The sequence below is a fragment of the Bubalus bubalis genome, chromosome 4 (assembly GCF_019923935.1).
Source record: "Bubalus bubalis isolate 160015118507 breed Murrah chromosome 4, NDDB_SH_1, whole genome shotgun sequence".
NCBI classification, from domain to species: domain Eukaryota; kingdom Metazoa; phylum Chordata; class Mammalia; order Artiodactyla; family Bovidae; genus Bubalus; species Bubalus bubalis.
The window spans coordinates 12,532,313-12,552,015 of record NC_059160.1 but is presented as its reverse complement, the minus strand read 5'-3'; the positions used below and the strand labels follow the sequence as shown (position 1 = coordinate 12,552,015).

Genomic DNA, 19,703 nt, shown 5'->3' with positions numbered 1-19,703 from the left:
TTGTTCCCTTGGATAATTAAGATGTGCAAGGAGTCCCGAGGAGGGAGCTGTAACTCTGCCTGGAGAAATTGTAGACGCCTAGAGAGGGATTTGAGAAGAGCCTTAAAGGATGAACTAGAATTTGCTGGGTGGGGAAGAAAGGAAAAGGCCTTCCAACCAGGAATCTGTTTGCAAAGGCAGAGAGGAGTGTGTGTGGGTGGAGGGCAGGTGTGACTGGGAGAGGGGTGAGGCGAGGCCGGGAAGCCAGGTTTTGTCCAGAAGCCTCTGGGAACCCTCAGAGGTATAAGGCGGCAGTGTGGCATGGTCAGATCTGTCTTTAGAAACTTCCCCCCCCCTCCCCCAGTTTCTATTTATTTATTTGGCTGCACCAAGTCTCAGTTGCAGCATGTGGGGTCTTAGATCTTCTTTGCAGCCTGCGGGATCTTTAGTTACAGCGTGCGAACTCTTATTTGCAGTGGAGTCTTAGCCATTGGATTGTGAGGCCAGTCCCCGGATCTGTCTTTAGAAAGACACTTCTGCAGGCAGTGTGAGGAAATCAGTGGTGGGAGATGCCTCCATCCTGTTGGGAGGCTCTGTGAGGCCAGCGAGGCCTGGCAGAGGCCCTGTCGTGGTGCAAGGCAGTGGACGTTCCCAGGTGAGCACCCACAGGCAGTATTCACACCCCTAGATGCCCTCCCATTTCCACAGCGTTCATTGCTGTGTGTCCTTGGGGAGTCAGTTTACCTCTCTGGGCTTTAATAGTGTCAACTCTGAAAGGAAAAGGTTCAACAGGTATTCTCTCCGCTGCTTGTGACTGGACGTTTCAAGTCTGTCTTTGGCCATGGATGCGCTCTGGCCCTGGCAGTAACCAGTGCTCCTCCTTGGGCCTTAATCCTGCTGGATGGTGAGAAGGGGGCAAAGGGCAGTGCTGACCAGCCTGAGTCCTACATCCCTGCCCGACACAATGCTCCAAAGCTTCAGTTCAGTTCAGTTCAGTCGCTCAGTCGTGTCCAACTCTTTGCGACCCCATGAATCGCAGCACGCCAGGCTTCCCTGTCCATCACCAAGGCTTGGAGGGACACAAACCAAGGTGGGGTCACCATCAAGGCCTGGGGAGTAAGAAGGTGCTGACTGGTCCCTCAGGGGACCCCTGCCTAGAGCCTAAGACGGGTGAGGGGTGGCTGGAGGGTGGCTTTGGACTGAATCAGGGCTTTACCACCCGGGATATGGACACTTCCATCCACCCGCCTGAGTTTCCCCTGTGGCTCAGGCCATGGGGCAGATGAGGGCGGCCAGCTCCCTCCTCCCTCGTCCTTCCCCTGTCCCAGCCCCCGTGGCCTCTGGCCCCCTGGCTGAACAAGCAGACTTCTGGGGGTGTCCCCCCCAACCCTCTGTTTTCTATGGACTCAAGAGTCTCCCGGGGAGGGGCGGGGAGGGGCAGGAAGGGGGGCAGCTTGGAGGAGACAACTGAGTCTTGTAAACAGGACTCAGGAATTTCCCCAGAAGTGGCACAATGTCCCCATTCTTTCCTTCCAAGCAGCCCCAGGCCGCCCCCAACCTAGCAGCCTGCATTCTCTCTCCCACCCACCCCAGCCCCCCACTCACATTCCAGGGAGTGATGGCTGCTCCCTGAGGTCCCCAGGCCGCCGAGCCCAGGAGGAACCAAGTTCTGAGGGGATGGGGTGACAGGCTCTCCAAGTGGGGACGGGGGACCCCTCCAGCTGCACCTCAGGTCTTGGCAGTCCCATCGGGGGGTGGGCTCTGACTGGTCCCTTCTCTCTCCCACCACCACCATCCCTCCCTCCAGAGCTCTTGCTGAAGGCCTTCTATGTGGGAAGGCCTTCCAGTTCAGGTAGCCCCTCCTCTGTCTCCCTAAGGCCACTGGGATTTGGTATCTGATGGGGGGAAGGGAGGGCCTGTTCGTGTGGCCTGATGGGGTCCACCTCCCATAATCTAGAGATGGGGGGCATGGGGAGAGGGGAGAGTAAGATGGGGTCACCTGAAGTGCTGTGTTCAGATGATTCGGGACAGGTTCCCCCTCCCTCCCCTCCCCCGCTCTCCACCCTTCTACCCACTGGAGTCCTGGCTTCCTGCCCATTCCCTCTCCCCTAGGGGGTCACTGTGCTTCCCAGCTCAGTCCTGTGCCCACCAGCCCTCAGCCTAGAGGGGGAGGGGACCTGCTTGCTCCTACTTTCCCTTGGCTGGCCCTGAGCCCCAGGCACCTGAGCGGTGGTCCATGAGAGGCTCTGACTCTCGGGAGAGCCAGCCTCAGGACCCTCTGCCAGCTGAGGGGGCAGCTCAAAGACCAGGGGGGTGAGGTTTCACCCAGGCCAGACAGCCACACGGCTTTCCTCTTTTGAGACTGAAGGCGTGCGTGTGTGCTAAGTCGCTTCAGTCATGTCTGACTCTTTGCAACTCCATGGACTGTAGCCCACCAGGCTCCTCTGTCCGTGGGATTTTCCAGGCAAGAATACTGGAGTAGGTTGCCATGCCCTCCTCCATGAGACCAAAGGGAAAGGGGCCAAACCGGCTGAAACCCAGCCTGACGCCTCCCTCCCGCCACTCTGTCCTGCCCCGTAACCCCCCTTGCCTGGGGGGTGCAGACCAGCCCCCTTCCTGTGTGGGAAGAGCCGGGAGTGTATGTGTGTGTGTGTGCATGTACATGCGTGTGTGCATCTGTATGTGAACACGTGCAAGGCCAGAAAAACAGACCAGGCCTCGGGGCCAGGCCACGCAGCCACGGACGCGAGGATGGGAAAGGGGCCAACGTGGACTGTGACCTTGAACAGTGAGGCGAGCTGGGCTGGGCAGGCCAGGCCTCTGTCTCACACTCACTCCTCCCCATCCCCACAGTTCCGCGGCCGTGTCAACCTGCACGTGTTTGAGGACTGGTGTGGCAGCTCCGTCCAGCAGCTGCGGAGGAACCTCCACTTCCCCCTGTACCCCCACGTGAGTGCCTCCTGCCCCCTCCTGCCCCGCTCCTGGCTCTCACCACTCCTCTCCCCCCGCAACTTCTGCCTTCCTCCTCTTCCCTTGTTTTTTTTGGTTCACTTCCTTTCCTTTTATCCCATGGATGCCCTTCATCTGCCCACACTATCTCCCTTGTTCCCTCCTGAGAGATCCTGTCCATTCCCCTACCTTCCTCATGGCTCACAATATGGTTTCCCCAGGGGCCATCACATCCAGTTGCGCGGTTCTGCACTGTTCAAGGTCTGAATAAAGAAGCACGTGGGAGCCTGTACCCAGGTTCCACCTGCCTCCCTCCCATTGTCCCACCAGCCCTGAGCAGACGTGTTGCTTCACTTTCCTCTTCCCTCCCTGGGTAATGATCCCCCACTTTCCTGGCACAGATCCGCACAACCCTAAGGAAGCTGGCTGTGTCTCCCAAGTGGACCAACTACGGCCTCCGCATCTTTGGCTACCTGCACCCCTTCACGGATGGTGAGGCCAGCCCCACATCCTGCCCTTCCCCTTCCTGTCCGAGTTCTCGGGGTGCCTGGGCATGTCGCCTGCCCTGGGCTGGCTGGACTCTTAGTCCGCTTTCAGGGGAGCAGGGTTTGGACGTGGTGAGGCCTCATGCACGCCCCCAGGTGGCCACTTCACACCCTGATCCGAGACTAGCTTACTCCTCTCTGTAAGTGTCCCCAGAGACTCCACAGAGTCTCCCAGGTATAGAAACCCCTGCTTTACAAAGTGGGCATGCTGGCACAAGGCCCCACAGAGAATTTAGTCTCTGAGACATGAGTGCCCCCTAGGGGAAGTCTCGTCCTGCCCTCACCTGGGAAAACCACCCCCCATGCCCAGGGGAGATCCAGTTTGCCATCGCTGCTGACGACAACGCAGAATTCTGGCTGAGCCGGGATGACCAGGTCTCCGGCCTGCAGCTGCTGGCCAGCGTGGGCAAGGTAGGGTCCGCTCAGCCCCACAGGCCCTCCCGTCCCCCCAGGAGCCAGGTCACACGCCTCCATCAGGTCACTCTTACAGAGGCATGGACAGGATGTGGGAGGGAACAGACCTGGAGAAGACTCAGGTCTAGGCCACACCCATCCTGGTCCTGGTGCCGGGGATTCATGTGGTCTCTCGGGTTGCACTGGGGGGAGCACTTCGAGGAAAGAGAGTTGCTTCTTGAGTGGTCCCGAGCCCTCTTCCATCCCTCAGCATTTCCCCTCCTCGGTCCTCCCACCTCCCTCCTTTCTCCTTGTCTCCTCACTCATCACTCCCACCCTCCCCCTCTCCCCACACCTCCAGACTGGAAAAGAGTGGACTGCCCCTGGAGAGTTCGCAAAATTCCGGAGTCAGATTTCGAAGCCAGTCAGGTGAGTATGGGTCGTGATGAGCAGCAGATCCTTCAACCTCCTTACGGAACAGAGGCAGGCTAGGAGCTGGGCCCCAGGAGGACCCGTCTGCCACCCACCCCCCATCACAGAGGCCCAGCAAGCCAGGGCCCCCTGCATTTCAGGAGAATGACAGAGACCTTCTGGACCACCTTTCTTCACTTTACAGATGGAGACCTGAAGCCCAGAGAGGGCTGTGACTTAATGAGAGTCACATGGATATTGGGTGGCACTCAGGGCTGGGAAACAGAACGGGTCTCCTTTCTCTCTGCCCGTTTTCTCCATCTCTGGAAAGATCTACAGCTGTGCAGCCCAAAGTCCCCCTGCGCTTTCTGTGCTGCACAAAATTCTGAATGGCGGGGACCCCTGAGCAGGCTGGAGGGAAGGCCCGTAGTGGCTGGGGAGTGAACTAACCCAGCCTCAGAGCGCCACCTGGTGGTCTGCACACACACATGCATGCACACACGCGCGCGCAAACACACACACACACACACACACACGGTGAGAACACTTGTGGGTTGATGGTTCCTGGAGTGGCTGGGGTGGGAACTAGCCCAGCCTCAGAGCGCCACCTGGTGGTACACATGCACGCGCGCACACACACCCACACCCACCCGCCCACAAGAACATGTGTGGCATTGATGGTGCCGGTGCTGGTGTTGATGGTGTTGAAACAGGCCAGCTTGCACAGAGCACTGGCTGTGCCAGCCCCTGTGGTCACCACTGCCCATGCGGCTCAGGGGAGCAACTGAGAACCAGGGCTGAGACCCAACTTCCTGGGTCCAAACCCCAATGGGGCCACTTATTACCTGGTGACTTTGGGCAAATTACCCAAGATTTCTGCACCTCAGCATTCTCATCTACAAACAGGGGTTAAGGGAGTTTGAATGTATAAAGCACTTAGCGTGGGCTCCCCAGGTGGCTCAGTGATGAAGAGTCCACCTACCGAAGCACAGAAGACGCAGGTTCGATCCCTGGGTTGGGAAGATCCCTTGAAGTAGGAAATGGCAACCCGCTCCAGTATTCTTGCCTGGAAAATCCCGTGCACAGAGGAGCCTGGCGGGCTACAGTCTATAGGGTTGCAGAGTCAGACACAATTAAGTGTGCACACACACACACACACACACACACGCACTTGGTGCTTACACATAGGAACAGCTCTCTGAGGATAGCACTGTTATTTCACATGACTCCCTGAGTGTTCTGGGAGGTTTGTGCCGTCATTATCCCATCTCACGGGAGGGAAAACTGGGGCTGCCCCGTCAGTAAGTGGTGATGGGGATTCTGACCCAGACGCTCAGCGGCAGGTCTGAGGGACCAGGAGCAAGGAGGGAGGGACCGGGCGTGTGTGGTGCTGGGAGGCAGGCCCTGTACCGTCTCTCCCGCCAGCCTGGCAGCTGCCCGCCGGTACTACTTCGAGGTGCTGCACAAGCAGAACGACCAGGGCACTGACCACGTGGAAGTCGCGGTGAGTGCTCGCTGTCCCCTCGGCACCCACCTGGCCGCCCCTCTGCCTGCTCCCTTGAACCTTGTTCCCAATCAGCCACCTCCGACCCTTCATGTCCACCCTCGCCTCTTTCCAGTGGCGGCGGAATGACCCCGGGGCCAAGTTCAGCATTATCAACTCTGCTTCCCTGTCCCTCTTCACAAGTGAGTGTCCTGCCCAGCCTGGGGACGAGGCCAGGTGGGCCAGCCTGCCAGGCTCTGCCCGTTGGGGGGCCTGGCATGTGGAGGCCAGAACACGAACATGAAGGGTGCGGGATGAGGAGCAGAGGCCAAAGGAGCGCCGTGTTCAGAGGTCCTGAGCCGCCGGGGGTCAGTGACCTGGGAGAACCCTCTGCATGCTCTCAGAGTCCTTACCCCAGAACAATGCCCATCCACCCCGACACAGCATTGTCTGCATGATTCCAAGGCGCTTCAGAAACTGTGAGGCTCAGTGCAGGTGAAAAAAACTTCAGAGGGCGGCCAGGACCCTGCTTTGCAGATGAGCCGCCATGGTTCTTGCACAGCCGTGGCCAGGGGGAGAAAGCATGCTGACCTGCTTTCCGGCTGCAGCCCGTGGACTCTCCGATCACACTCGTCATGGCTTGTGATTTCCTGTCTGGAGGCCCCACAGAGCAGTCTCCACTGGCGGGTGTAGCCTGCGTGGGCCCAGGTGTAGGAGGAGGGGGCGCAGCAGAGGCCCTAGCAAGAAGGCAAGGCGGGTCTGGAGGAGCCCAGGAGATGGCGGGCAGTGTGTGTGGAGGGCAGGAAGGAGTAAGAAATGGCACGTTTGGCTCACAGAAGAGGGTGGTCGTGGGGAAGAGATAAGGTGGGTAAGGGGAGGCTGCCAGAGACCAAGCAAGAGGCCACAGGGTCAGAGCAGAAGCGCCAGAAGAAGGGAGAGTTGGAATCAGTGTGAACCAAGAATAAAGAAGCCCGCAGCAAATTCAGGTAGGAAACCTATAAGATGGGCCAGAGGTTGCCAGCCTCTAGCATAGGAGGAAAACTCTCTGTGGGCCAAGGCAATTTGAAGCCTCAGGCAGACAGCAAACACCCCCGGAGGCCAGAGGGAGGTGCTGAGCCTCAGGGTGCCCTGCTCACCCGGGCATGGGCTTAGGCCTGCTGGGGAGCCTGAGGCAGACACCCTGCATTCACACTCAGCTTTGCCAGCCTGTCAGCTGTGTGACCTCAGGCACAAGACTTCGCTTCCGTTTGCCCGAGTTCCTTGTCTATAAAGTAGGAATCATGCTGTATTTAAGCCACAGTGGTGATGAGGATTAAAAGGGTTGATATTTGTAAGACACTCGGAACAGTGTCTGGCTTATGTAGGAAGTGCTTTTCACGTATTTGTTAAACTGAACATACTTCTAAGGACAGATTTCTAGCAGGTGGCAGTAAAACCTTTTGAGTAAGAGGTGGTTTTCTCCAGTTCACACAAAACTGTGGTGTGTGCCAGCCATGGGGCTGGTGGAGGGGGTCCAGGGGAGAGAAACAGCTGAAACCACAAGTTTTGGGGGCACGGCTTGTGGGGGGAGCAGGGATTGGGCACATCCTATACAGTACCAGGCTTCCCTGATGGCTCCAGCAGGTAAAGAATACACCTGCAATGCAGGAAACACAGGAGACGCAGGTTCGATCCCTGGGTTGGGAAGATTCCCTGGCAGAGGAGATGGCAACCTACTCCAGTAGTCTTGCCTGGAGAATCCCATAGACCGAGGAGCCTGGAGGGCTACAGTCGAAAGGATTGTAGCATCAGACACAACTAAACACACACACACACACACTGTACCAGGTTGTGGGGCGGCTGGTACCGGAACCTTGACCTGGCCCCTTCCTAGCCCCTCGAGAAGGCGGGGGCCTGGCTTCTGGGCTGGCTTCTCTGGGAGTCACGGCTATCCTGCTCTTTCCTCCCTGGGCCCAGATGAGACCCTCCTGAGGATGGACGAGGTGGACCACATCCCGCAGACAGCAGCCAGCCACGTGCGCTCCCCAGACCCCCTTCCCACTGACGAACAACCACCTGCCGACATGCTGCGGCCCGACCCTCGGGACACTCTCTACAGAGGTAAGACCTCGCCGCGTACTTGACCTCTGGCCTGGGGATGTACTGCCAGGCCCATGGTGTCAGGGAGGAGACTCGGGAGGCTTCTGTCCTGCAGTGTCCCCAAACCAGAGGCTTTTTGCTTTCACACATGTGCAGAACAGTGCAGAAATACAGACGGACCACGTTGCAGTTATTACAGATCATTACAGAGCAAACGAGACGGGACAAGAAGTAGAGCCAGAATCCAGACATGCCTCTGCAACCGCAGGCATCAGCTTCTCACTGGGTTCTAGCTCTTGTCCAATGAGAGAAGTGTGTCCCCACTAAGGCATTGGGGCCTTAAACTGCCAGGGGCATTTACATCTTAAAAGTTGACGTGGACTTCCCTGAGGGTCCAGTGGCTAAGACTCCTCGCTCCCAAAGCAGGGGGCCCAGGTTTCATCCCTGGTTGGGGAACTAGATCCCACACACCACAGCTAAATAGTTCACATGCAGCAAAGACCCAGAGCAGCCAAACAAACAAATACTTTAAAATAAAAATTAAAAGATGACGTGTCCCCTTCCCCCCACCCCCACGCGCCCCCTCCATGACAAGTGGAAGGAAATTCAGTTACTGACGCTGCACTCGGGTAAGGCTCTGTGGCCTCTTGGAAGTTTCGAAACCTGTTTTGAGACTGGCCGTATACAGTGATCCCAGCGCTCTACTGTGCCTTTAGCCAGGGACTGTGTCCAAGCTCCTTATCTCCAAGGTGCCCTGTGAATGCCACCCCCACCCTCGAGGGGGGCCAGCTTGGTTTAGCAGCCTCAACCATGGGATGTGGACTCTCTTATGAGCAAAGACAGACACGTGCAGGCTCCAGGCTGCAGCCCGCAGCCCTCAGCCACCTCCTTCCACTCCCAGTGCCTCTGATCCCCAAGGCTCAGCTCCGACACGTCCTGCCTGACTGCCCCTACAAGCCCAGCTACCTGGTGGATGGGCTCCCTCTGCAGCGCTACCAGGGACTCCGGTTTGTAAGTCTCACCTGGGTGACAGGGGCTGGAATGGGAGGGGCTGGCTGAGGCTGACCCCTTCCTCCCCACGCCACACCCCGGAGGCCCTGGGCCCGGAGAACTGGCATTCCACTGTGCCCGGCCTTCCCACACCACAGTGCTGGTATTCCGCGGGTGCCCAGCCTGGATGGGCAGCCCTGTGGAGCCCAGCGCTGTGCAGTGTGTGGCCTGGCTGAGGCCTCCTACCCTCCGCCCGAGGGCAGTGGTATTTATTAAGCTATAGACGAGGCGCTGGGGAGGTGAACTGTGGAGGGGCTCAGCTTTAGAGAACCCAGAGCCCGTGTGGAGGCTGAGAGGTGGGGTGATGCTGGGCTCCTGGGCCCAGAGATGACGGCGGGGGAGATTGGAGGCAGGACAGAGGGCCAGGGCCAGCTGTGGGGCAGGGTTGAGAGGGTTTTAGTGGCCGTGGCCTAGAGCTGTGTTTGAAGGGGGGCAAAAAGCAGTGTAGGGAGTAGCGGGGGTTGGTCCTGGGGTGCAGTCGGCGGGAAAGGCCACAGGAGGAGAGGTGGGAGGTCTCGGCTGCAGCTGGATGAGCTGGGGCAGGAGATGGGAAGTGGGCACCGGGGAGCCCGGCTCGGGGGCACGTGGCACCCAGGTCCCAGGAGGGGGTGTAAAGAGTGGCCGGAATCCAGATGCTTGGTCCACAGCAGCCCCATGCCTTCCTCCACCCCGCCAGATTCACCTTTCCTTCGTTTACCCTAATGACTACACCCGCCTGAGCCACATGGAGACCCAGAATAAGTGCTTCTACCAGGAAAATGCCTACTACCAAGACAGGTGAGGCGCCAAGTGGGGGAGTCAGGAGAGCTCCCTGGACCAAGGGGCTGCGAGGGCACTCCACCGGGGCCCTTGGCTTTTCCTGGGCGCTTCACACATGCACGCGCGCACACACACATATATGTACACACATGCACACACACTCACACCCCTCTCCCCTGTACCCCCGGCCAGCTGTGACCTCAGAGCTCCCCTCCTCCCCGCTGCAGGCTCAGCTTTCAAGACTACATCAAGATTGACCAGCCTCAGAAGCAGGGCCCAGAGAAGCCAGGTAGAGTGATGGCCGAGCCTCCGGGCCAGGCTGGAGGGTGACAGTCCAGACTGGGCCAGAACCGTCCCCAGGAGCTTAGAATGCAAACCCTGCAGCCCCTTCCCTCAGGCCTAAGAGATGGGGAGCAGCCCTTCACCCCCTTAATTTCCAAGACACAAGTTGGGACGTTTCGAAAGTGGGGTGGTCCAGAGGAGATTCAGGGCCCTGGCGACACGTCCTGAGGGTCCGAAGGCCTTGCCTGCCCTGCACTTAGGAAACTGCCCTACAGAAGCACTGTCCTCCCACGGCCTCTCACTTTGTGGGGTTGGGGCCTGACCCCGGCCATCCGCTGGGCCCCTGCTAGCACTTTCTGTCCCTCATGTCACCACCCTTGACAACAACGCATCCTGCCGATGGAGACGCTGGGTTAGTTGAGGCTGAGTAACTCACCCTGGGTCCTGCCGGGGACCTCTGCCCATTTCACCTCCCTGGTCTGCTGTCTTCTGGATCTTGCTGGGGAGACGTTGAAAAGCCCATGTGAGGGATGGTTTTAACAGCAGGTTTCGAGGACGGCCTTCTAGAAGAATCCCAGTATGGAGAAGCGGCAGAGGACACCCCTGCCCCTGATGGCCAGAATGCCAGGATGCCAGTGGGGAAGTCAGGCCCCTCAACAGCCCCTGGGCAGGACGCCCCTGACCGCCGCCTCCGAAACCTGCGGAGACTCCTGGCTCGGGCCCAGGAGGGCCTGGCAGCGCCCTCTCCCAGGCAGAACTCCACAGCCTCCCTCCCCGTGAGGCCCAGCACCGCCCCTGCCCAGCCAGCAGACAAGAAGGCGAGGAAGCCCAGCCTCGAGCCCCACCAGGCTCCGCAGCATCCTGACAAGTGGCCCCCGGGGCCCCTGGCTGGGCGCTCGCCACCAGTGAAGAGGCCCAGGCCCCCTGGTGCCAGTCCCGGGAAGATGCTCGGGCGGTCCCAGTGGCTGAACCAGGTCGAGTCGTACATCGCAGAGCAGAGAAGGGGCGATAGGATGGAGCCTCCAGACCCCAGGAGGGGCTGGCCCGAGGAGCAGGATGTGGTGGTGGCAGGAGGCGGCCAAGAAGGACAAACAGAGGGTGAGGCCGAGGGGGAGGATGAGGGGGAGGACGAGGAGGATGTGAGCGAGGTACTGGAGTACCTGTCCATGTTCGACCCGGTGGTGAACTGGGAGCAGACCTTCAGCGCCCACGACCTGGACTTCCAAGCGCTGCGGACGGACTGGATCGACCTGAGCTGTAACACGTCGGGCAACCTGCTGCTTCCGGAGCAGGAGGCACTCGAGGTCACGCGGGTCTTCCTGAAGAAGCTCAACCAGAGGATCCGGGGGTAAGGTAAAGGGCTCTCGGGCCGGGCGGGGAGGGGCTCGCAAGGATGCGGGCCTTCAGGCCTTGCTCCCAGCATCAGGCACGGTCTGAAACCCTCAGGCCTGGCCCTGGGCCCGGGCTGAGCTCTGGGAAGGCGCTCGTGCAAGGAGCCGGTAAAGAGGTGGAACTAGCAAAGTTGGCCCTAAAAAGACACCCTGAGACCCCAGATGTGGGCTGGAAGGGCGGCGGCAGAAGGCACGACTGAGCACTTGGTTTTTTTCATCCATTCGTTTGTTTTTAACCCACTGATGTTTTCTAATTGAGATAAAAGGAATATATCATTTAATTCACCATTTAGGAGTGTACAGTTGAGTGGGTTTTAAGTATATTTAGAATGTTGTGCAGCCACCACCCCATCTCATTCTAGAATGTTTTCATCGCTTTTAAAAGAAATCCGGTTAGCAGTTTACCTCCTTCCTCCCGGGCTCCGGCAACCACTGCTCTGCTTGGTCTCTGTAGATTTACCTATGCCAGACATTTCACATGGGTCTGGCGTCTTCCACTTAGCAGATGCTTCTGAGGCTCATGCACATTGTAGAGTGTATCAGTGCTTCATGTCTTTGTACAGCTGTCTCATATTCCACTGTCTGGGCAGACTACTGTCTGTTTATTCATCAGCTGATGGACATTTGGGTTGTCTCCACTTTTTGGTCTTATGAATGATGCTGCTATGAACATTCATGTACAGGGTATTTGCGTGACCCTGTTTTCAGTTCTCCTGTCTAAATTCCTTGGGATTGAATGGCTGGGTCATAGAGTAACTCTAGGTTTAACATTTTGAGGAGCTGCCAACTCTTTTGCAAATCATCTGTACCATTTTACGTTCCAATCAGCGGTGTATAAAGGCTCCAGTTTCTCCATAGTCTCATCAATTCTAATTTTCCTTTTTTTAAAAATAGCCACAAAAGTGGATGTGGAGTGGTATTGCACTGTGATTTCATTTCCCTTGTGACTAGTGACGTCGGGCCAACCAGTCAGCATTTCCAATCGTCTGTCGTGTCTTTTCTTTTAAAATTATTCTTTTATTAGCCATATGTATTTAAAAAAATTTTTTTTGGCTGTGCTGGGTCTTTGTTGCTCTCTAGATGTGGCACGCAGGCTCAGTCACTATGGCACACAGGCTCAGGAGTTGTGGTACATGGGCTTAGTTGCTCTGCAGTGTGTGAGATCTTTCAGGACTAGGGATCGAACCCACGTCCCCGGCATGGGCAGGCGGATTCTTAACCACTGGACCGCCGGGAAGTCCCCGTTGTCTTTCGCACTGTTGACTGAACAGAGCTGTGAAGTAATGAGGGTTAGTTTCTGAAGGAATCTCTTCACTGTGACTCATGCCTCCACCTTATGTGCTGAATACTTAGGGTCTTAGAGCTCTAAGAGACTAGCTCATCCATCTCTATGGATCCTTTTTTTAAACATGATTGCAGTGCCCACTGGAGCGGGTAGGCATCGTGTGAGCATGTTAACCAGCTGCAAAGCTGGGCAAAGCCCGGGGTGTCCTGACGCACGGGGTGGAGTGACAGAAGCCTCCCACCCTTTCCTCCAGGAGGTACCAGCTTCAGCGCATTGTGAATATAGAGAAGCGGCAGGACCACCTCCGTGGGGGCCGCTACCTCCTGGAGCTCGAGCTGCTGGAGCAAGGCCAGCGCCTGGTGCGGCTCTCGGAGTTCGTGTCCACGCGCGGCTGGCAGGGCGCTGATGCTGTGGGCGGGAAGGAGGCCGAGGCCCTGAACCTGCAGGGCCTGGTGTGGAGCCCGCATGACTTCCAGAGGCACGGCCCGGGTGCCCGGGCCCCAGAGCCCAAGCTGTGCTGGCCCCAGGGCTTCTCCTGGAACCACCGCGCCGTGGTCCACTTCATCGTGCCGGGTGAGCCTCCCACTGCCTAGGCGGCCTTGGCCGAGCAGAGGCCTCATGAGATAGTGAGCGCCTGGTCTCTGCTCCCTGACGTGATCTCACAGAACCTGGGGGAAAGGCCACCGTGGGAAACGGACTCATGGGAGCAAAGTAACTGGTCTCAGGTGACCTGGGCCATCAGGGCGGGAGCTGAGAAGGACAGCTGACCGGCAGCTCTTCCTATGGAACCTGCATGCAGGGTTGGGTGTGAACAATGGCCGGGGCTGCTGGCCTGGGGCAGTGAGACAGGGAGGGGCTTGGGGAGCCGGCTGGCTGGTTTTCATAATGAGAGAGGGAGAGGGGAGCTGGTCACAGGAGTAGAACGGGTTGGAGGGGGTCAGACAGGAAGTGCACAGTGATCATGGGATGGGCAGCTGGTGGGTTGGACTGTCAGGGCCCAGGAGCGTTACTATGAGTGTGGATGACAAGCTCCAACTCCAGGCCTTCTGCGGGGCCCTGCCTGGGAGGCTGTGCAGGGATGGGGTGGAGAGGCCCCGGTACCAGGAGCTCTCCGCTGCTCTCCGACCCCCACTGCCCTGCTAACCTTTTCTTGTAGCCGCATTGCCCTGAGCAAAGGTCCAATGGGACTCCTGACCACGCAGGACCTGGGAGTAAAGAGGCGCTCCTTTGCATTACTCTGCTTCTTTCTCCCCACCCTGCCGGGCAGTGAAGAACCAGGCACGCTGGGTGCAGCAATTCATCAGAGACATGGAGACCCTGTCCCAGGTCACCAGCGACCCGCACTTCAACGTCATCATCACTGACTATAGCAGCGAGGACATGGACATCGAGACGGCCCTGAAGCAGTCCAAGCTGCGGAGGTGAGGGTGTTCCCGGCGGGGCGCAGCCTGAGCAGCCTCTTCCTGAAGTCCCATCAGTGCCCTGATTCCCAGTCTAGCTTTTCCCAGAGGATTCACCCACCCAGAGTCCCATCCCAGGAGCCTGCATCACCTCTGTGCTGCCCGCCGGCTTCCTCCTGGGACCGTCACAGCTGGGTCCTGAGGCTCAACCTCTCTTTTGCTCTCCCCGCAGCTACCAGTACATGAAGCTAAGTGGGAATTTCGAACGCTCGGCTGGACTCCAGGCTGGTGTGGATCTGGTGAAGGTAAGCAGCCTGAGAGGGGCCTGGGAGACGACAAAGGCTGGTGAAGAGACCCTCAGATGGCCAGCTCCTCAGGGAGGAAGCCGCAAGACACACGGTCCTCTCTGCTACTCTGCAGGGCCAGGGCCAGGGCCAGGGTGGGAGCGTTTGTCCGGAGTCCCCAGCATCCATGAAGACAGTCAGGGTTGCCTCGATGATCACGAGAATTGTGCCCCAATGCCCAGGGCCGTGGAAATCCATCCAGCACTTTGTTTCATGCAAGCTTGTCGGTCACTGAAATGGGAGAGAGCCAGAGGATGGTCCTAGAGTGTCCTGGGCTCCTCGCCCTGGTCTAGGGGGACTGCTGACGCCCCCATCTGTCCCCAGGACCCGCACAGCATCATCTTCCTCTGCGACCTCCACATCCACTTCCCAGCTGGCATCATCGACACCATCCGGAAGCACTGCGTGGAGGGCAAGATGGCTTTCGCCCCCATGGTCATGAGGCTGCACTGTGGGGCCACCCCCCAGTGGCCTGAGGGTGAGCCTGCCCTGGGCTCGGGAGGGTAGGAAAGACCTCTGTGCCTGGGTGCTTAACCCGGAGCTGGAGACAGTCCTGTCTACGGCGGCAGCACCCCCTCTCCATCCCTTCCCCTTCCCCGCCTCCACTCACCTGGCAGCCCTGCTCACCTGGGCAGACCACGAAGTGGCCCAGGGCTGAGCTGACGGCAGCGGCAGCAGCAGCAGCAGCAAGGCTGAACACTTCCTGGGTTTTCCCCTTCATTTGTTCATCAGACATTTACCAAGCACTTACTATGTGCCAGACTGTATGCCCGCTCAGGATGCAGAGATGAGAGGTTTCCTGCCTGGAGAGGGAGCCGGGCATGGCTGCACCCTCGGGGCCTGCTGTTGTCAGAGCCTCCTGGGAGCCTGTCACCAGCCCTTGGTCCCTCCTTGGGGGACTGCTGCCTTCTCTGGACCTGGAAACTTAGCTCAGAGGGCTTTCCCCACAAACAGGAAAAGGGCTCATTCAGATGAGAGTCTTGCGCCTCCCAGAAAAGGGTCTAGGGGTGCAACCCTGGAGCCCCCTCGGCCCACCTCCTGGCCGGGGTTCAGTTCCCCTGGGGCTTGTCTGTCTGCAGGCTACTGGGAGGTGAACGGATTCGGGCTGCTAGGCATCTACAAGTCAGACCTGGACAGGATCGGCGGCATGAACACCAAGGAGTTCCGAGACCGCTGGGGCGGAGAGGACTGGGAGCTGCTGGACAGGTGACTGGGGAGGGGCCTGGGGGAGGAGCCTGGGGCAGGGGCGGGGCTAGAGCCCCCCAGGTCCGGCCCCCTTGGCCCCACTGGCCTGCATTCCTTTCCTCGCTGAGACTGAGCTATTGGAGGGGATCCTGCCTCTGCCTGTGTGGCAGGGCGGGTGTGGAGGGTGCTTGGCAGATGGTTAGGGAAGGGCACAGACTCTGAGCTGCAAGGGTGTGAATGGTAATGTTGTCTGCCGGGCACCCCCTTGCTTACATGGCTGGGGAGAAGGCTGGAGTTTTGGGGGGTTGATGAGACAGTCAACACAGGGTCAGCATAAGAGCCATTGTGGACCGTTGAAAGCATCGAGTATCCAGGAGGCTCTGGGTTCCTGGAGCCCCGGGAGAAGGCAGTTTTGCGGAGGAGGACAGGCTGGCGGGACACAGGGAGAGGGCGTTTCAGGGCGTGTGTGTGGGTGGTGAGGAACCGAAGGCTTAGTCTGAGATTCCACCTCAAAATTCCTCAGGAAATTTGCCACCAAGGGGAGGAGGGGGAAAATGGATGACACCTTGAGATTTGAGCTTTAGGAGTGAGGGTGAAGGAGAGAGAGGAGGAGGATCCAAGAGAGAAAGGATGTAATTGCTGAAGCAGTGTCCAGAGGAGGTAGACGGGGCAAGGTCAGGGGCCCCAGGGGGAGGGGACCCTGACGAGGAAGAGACACTCTTCTCCCTGAGAGACCAGACACCTCCTCACCACCTAGTCAGTGGGCACCTGACTGGGCAGGCAATGGACATCCTCCACCCCCTTCTTAGTGGACATCTTCCACTCCTCAGACTCTGGGAGGGACATGTGGTCATCTCTGTTTTCCAGGTGAGAAAACTAAGCCTCGAGGAGAAGTTAACAACTTGCCCTAAATCTCTCAGCTATGACTGTCTTGAAAACCCGATCTGAAAACTTGAAAATCGGATCTGTTTGATTTTTCCCTAGAGGGCAGGCAGGCAGGCAGGAAAGAAGGTGACAATATTAAGAGAATTTAAGGTGCAAACGAGGGCCGGTGAGAGAGCTTGTGTTAGATAACACAGCTCCCGTAAAACTCCATGGTCAGACCCCAAAGCGGAGAGAAGCCTGGTGTTACCTCCACCCCTGGGGGAAGGCAGACCTCCACAGTTCTGCCTCCTCTGAGGCCCAGGGAGTAAGAAACTGCTCCAAATTCCAGTTATTTCCACCTGCTGGGAGCACAGGCCTCCCAACTGGAAGAAGGTGGGAGCTGGGACAAGGTCTGCTTCCTGACTCCCCCTCCCTCCATCAGACAGGGTGGAGGGACCCCTACTGGCCGACCTCCAGGTGTGGTGAGCACTTACACCCTTCTTCACTGGTCCTCACCACATCTACCACTGTATCCATTTATCCTTTCTAGGGAGAGAGGCTCTGAGACACCGCCCAGGCTGTTTGGCTCTCTGCCCCACCCCTACCCCATGGGAAGTGGCCAGGGCCTGGTGGGGCCGTGGCAGGCGGGCTGGCCCTCTCCCCACTTCCCTCGGTGCTTCTGTGGCTCATCCCGCCCTCCTCCCACCCAGGATTCTCCAAGCTGGCCTGGAAGTGGAGCGTCTCTCCCTCCGAAACTTCTTCCATCACTTCCATTCCAAGCGGGGCATGTGGAACCGCCGCCAGATGAAGATGCCGTAACCCCGGTGTTGGGGGGCACCTGCTGGACTGATGGCTTCCGGCACCTGGACCGCGGTGGCCTGGCCAGTGCCCGCTCACTGCCAGAGCGGGAAGGGAGGGGAGCAGGGGCCGTGGTGGGCCCAAGCAGCCTCCGAGTCGGTATCCCCTGCCCCAGCAGCCGTCCTCCACCTCTGGGCCTCTGGGGCCAGGAGATGAGACAGAGATGGCAGAGTTCTCAGGAAGGGCAGCGGGACCAGGTCAAGGGAGGCAAGCCCAGCCTGGCCACACCACACTGATGGGAGGTGCCTTCCAGAGCCCACCCGGGGCTCCTAGGTGGGCAGTGACCATGGACTGGAAGCTTTTATAGTGGATGAATTTTACTGGGGTTTTACTTTTTTTTTAAACAGAAAACCAAAACCACACATGTCCAGACCCAGCATAGACTGTGAGGGGGGTGGAGTTGTGCATTTATAAGAAGGGCACTCCCTCCCTGCATACCTCAGACCCACGGGTAAGTCCCTGGGCCCTGGACCGGGCAACTGGGGAACTGGCCCCACGTGGAGCCATTAGTAGCTGCCCTGTGGGTCCTCACCTCTGGGACACATACACCTTCCAGGTAGCAGACCGACAGCTGGCCGCCGATCAGGGCATTAACCTCACTCTCCAGCTGCACTGTCTCCAGACTGACTGGAAGCACAGAGTGGACCAACTCCTCCCAGTGCCTCAGGGGGTTGGGGGCCAGGGAACCTACTGGGGTGGTGGGCTCCTGGCTCTCCGGTGCAGGGTGGACGTGCATCACAAGTGAGGGAGGGTGGGGGGGATGGCAGGGAGAGAAGACCCCTTCTGTCCCAGCCACCTGTGAGCTGGGCCTTGCGGACCACATGAAGCAGAGCAGGGAGAGGGGGAGGGGAGGGGTGAGGTCCAAGGGGAGGGATGAGAAGGGAAGCGGGAAGCCTGAGTCCTCACAGCCCAGCCCCCTCCTGCCACCCTGCAGGGAGGAAGAGGAGAAAGACCCTCTGAACTGGGGAATGGGGCCCCAGGCGGGAAGGTCTGGGGAGGTGAGGCGAGGATGTTGTTCTGTCCACAGAACGGGAGCAGGACTGAAAAGTGAAGCCGTTTCAGGGAGCACAGCCCTCGGCCTCTGGGGCCTGGGGCACCCTTTCTGTCACCTAGATCGCATCGCACACTTCTCTTGCACTAATGATCCCAGGCGCCTCTAGACTGGGGATGTTTCTACTGCTGCTGCCTTCTGCACTGCTCTAACTCATCACCGGTGCCCTGGACGCGGCCTCGAAAACCCCAGCATTTGCAAGGAAGGGCCCAGAGCAGGGGCGGTGGGGCCCAGGAGGCCAGTCCACTGGGCCAGTCTCAATGTCGTGATGGAGTCCAGGTCTCGGTGTGTGGAACTGCAGGGTCTGCCCGGTGGGCCCCGTGGTCAGGCAGAGCACAAATTTGGCCTACGGGAGAATGGAGCCCCTCGAGAACCTTCTGGAGGTTGACGAGAACCCCTGCCTCCCACCTAAGAAATCAGGAAGGACACAGACTTTTCGGTTAATAGATTGTGGCTTGTGGATGCTCGATCTGCCCTCAGGCTATGGCCTTTTATGGTCCTGGCTCACACGCCGTGCCTTCGGGGAAGGACTGTAGGGAGTAGATGAGAGCCGCAGCTGCCTGGGTGCCAGGTTTCTTTCTGGGGCTACTTTTATCCCTGGGCATTGCCCAGCAAGGCCTGAGTCCACCCAGATGGTCCTCCCGCTTCACTCCTCCTGAGGACAGGTGTCTGCCCAGCCTCCCCTCCCCAGCCTGCCACCCCCCTGCCCCAGCCAGTGCCTTGCATTCTGCGTTTGTTACCTGCACACCGTCTGCCTTAATGGAGGGGGCCTGGCACGGCCCCTACTCAGTAGGGAAATGTGTAGGGTGCGGGGAGGGAAAGCATTAAATACAGCAAAGTCTCAGAAAACAAAATGCCCTTGTGTTTTCCTATTGCCCATCAGGGCGGGAGAGGGCTGGGCAGAGGGCCCAGGCTCACGTGGCCATCTCTAAGCTCTGAGGCCTCCAGTGGACATGCCAGGGACTCTCCGTATCACCCTTCATCACCTGTATGTGTGTGTGTGGTGGGGAGGCGGGCAGCCTTCCCTGTGCTGTGGTTTACTCAGGAGGGGGACCACGAGGTTCCTGTCTGAGGAACATTTCCTATGCAGTAGATTCATGCAGGTTGGAGCTTTCGGTTGAGAAAGGCTGATGGACACAGGAAGGTTGGGTGAGGAGCTGAGGTGTGGCTTATTCTAAGAGAGCGGACAATCGAAAAGCATCTGTGTTTAAGCTGGGCATGCCCTGTTGATGTGTTACAGTACAAAGGGACCATCCTGGTCATATCTGATCTAGACAGAGATTGAAATTAGTTTGTATTCCTTAAGCACATGCCCAAGAGAGGGTGCTGCTGTGAAAGCTGCGGCGGCCAATTTGTTAGTCGCTGAGTCACGTCCAGCTCTTTGCGATCCCATGG

The 19,703-nt window shown here is 58.5% G+C and overlaps 1 protein-coding gene across 2 annotated transcripts in view; it reads left to right on the top strand.

Annotated features, from left to right (window-relative positions):
* B4GALNT3 (beta-1,4-N-acetyl-galactosaminyltransferase 3) overlaps nucleotides 1-19,162 on the top strand; it is a 96,529-nt gene extending 77,367 nt beyond the window's left edge. The window contains exons 4-20 of one of the 2 annotated variants that reach the window (XM_025283003.2): nucleotides 2,833-2,928; nucleotides 3,330-3,420; nucleotides 3,784-3,884; nucleotides 4,228-4,295; nucleotides 5,703-5,781; nucleotides 5,897-5,963; nucleotides 7,717-7,860; nucleotides 8,741-8,850; nucleotides 9,566-9,666; nucleotides 9,876-9,937; nucleotides 10,477-11,278; nucleotides 12,860-13,179; nucleotides 13,874-14,027; nucleotides 14,239-14,311; nucleotides 14,675-14,828; nucleotides 15,430-15,556; nucleotides 17,110-19,162. In XM_025283003.2, the coding sequence (XP_025138788.1) occupies nucleotides 2,833-2,928; nucleotides 3,330-3,420; nucleotides 3,784-3,884; nucleotides 4,228-4,295; nucleotides 5,703-5,781; nucleotides 5,897-5,963; nucleotides 7,717-7,860; nucleotides 8,741-8,850; nucleotides 9,566-9,666; nucleotides 9,876-9,937; nucleotides 10,477-11,278; nucleotides 12,860-13,179; nucleotides 13,874-14,027; nucleotides 14,239-14,311; nucleotides 14,675-14,828; nucleotides 15,430-15,556; nucleotides 17,110-17,218 (2,658 nt within the window). In that variant the 3' untranslated portion in view covers nucleotides 17,219-19,162. Of the gene's footprint in view, nucleotides 1-2,832; nucleotides 2,929-3,329; nucleotides 3,421-3,783; nucleotides 3,885-4,227; nucleotides 4,296-5,702; nucleotides 5,782-5,896; nucleotides 5,964-7,716; nucleotides 7,861-8,740; nucleotides 8,851-9,565; nucleotides 9,667-9,875; nucleotides 9,938-10,473; nucleotides 11,279-12,859; nucleotides 13,180-13,873; nucleotides 14,028-14,238; nucleotides 14,312-14,674; nucleotides 14,829-15,429; nucleotides 15,557-17,109 lie in introns of both variants that reach the window. The other variant, XM_025283002.2, reaches the window with a different exon arrangement.
* The last annotated feature ends 541 nt before the right edge of the window (nucleotides 19,163-19,703 follow it).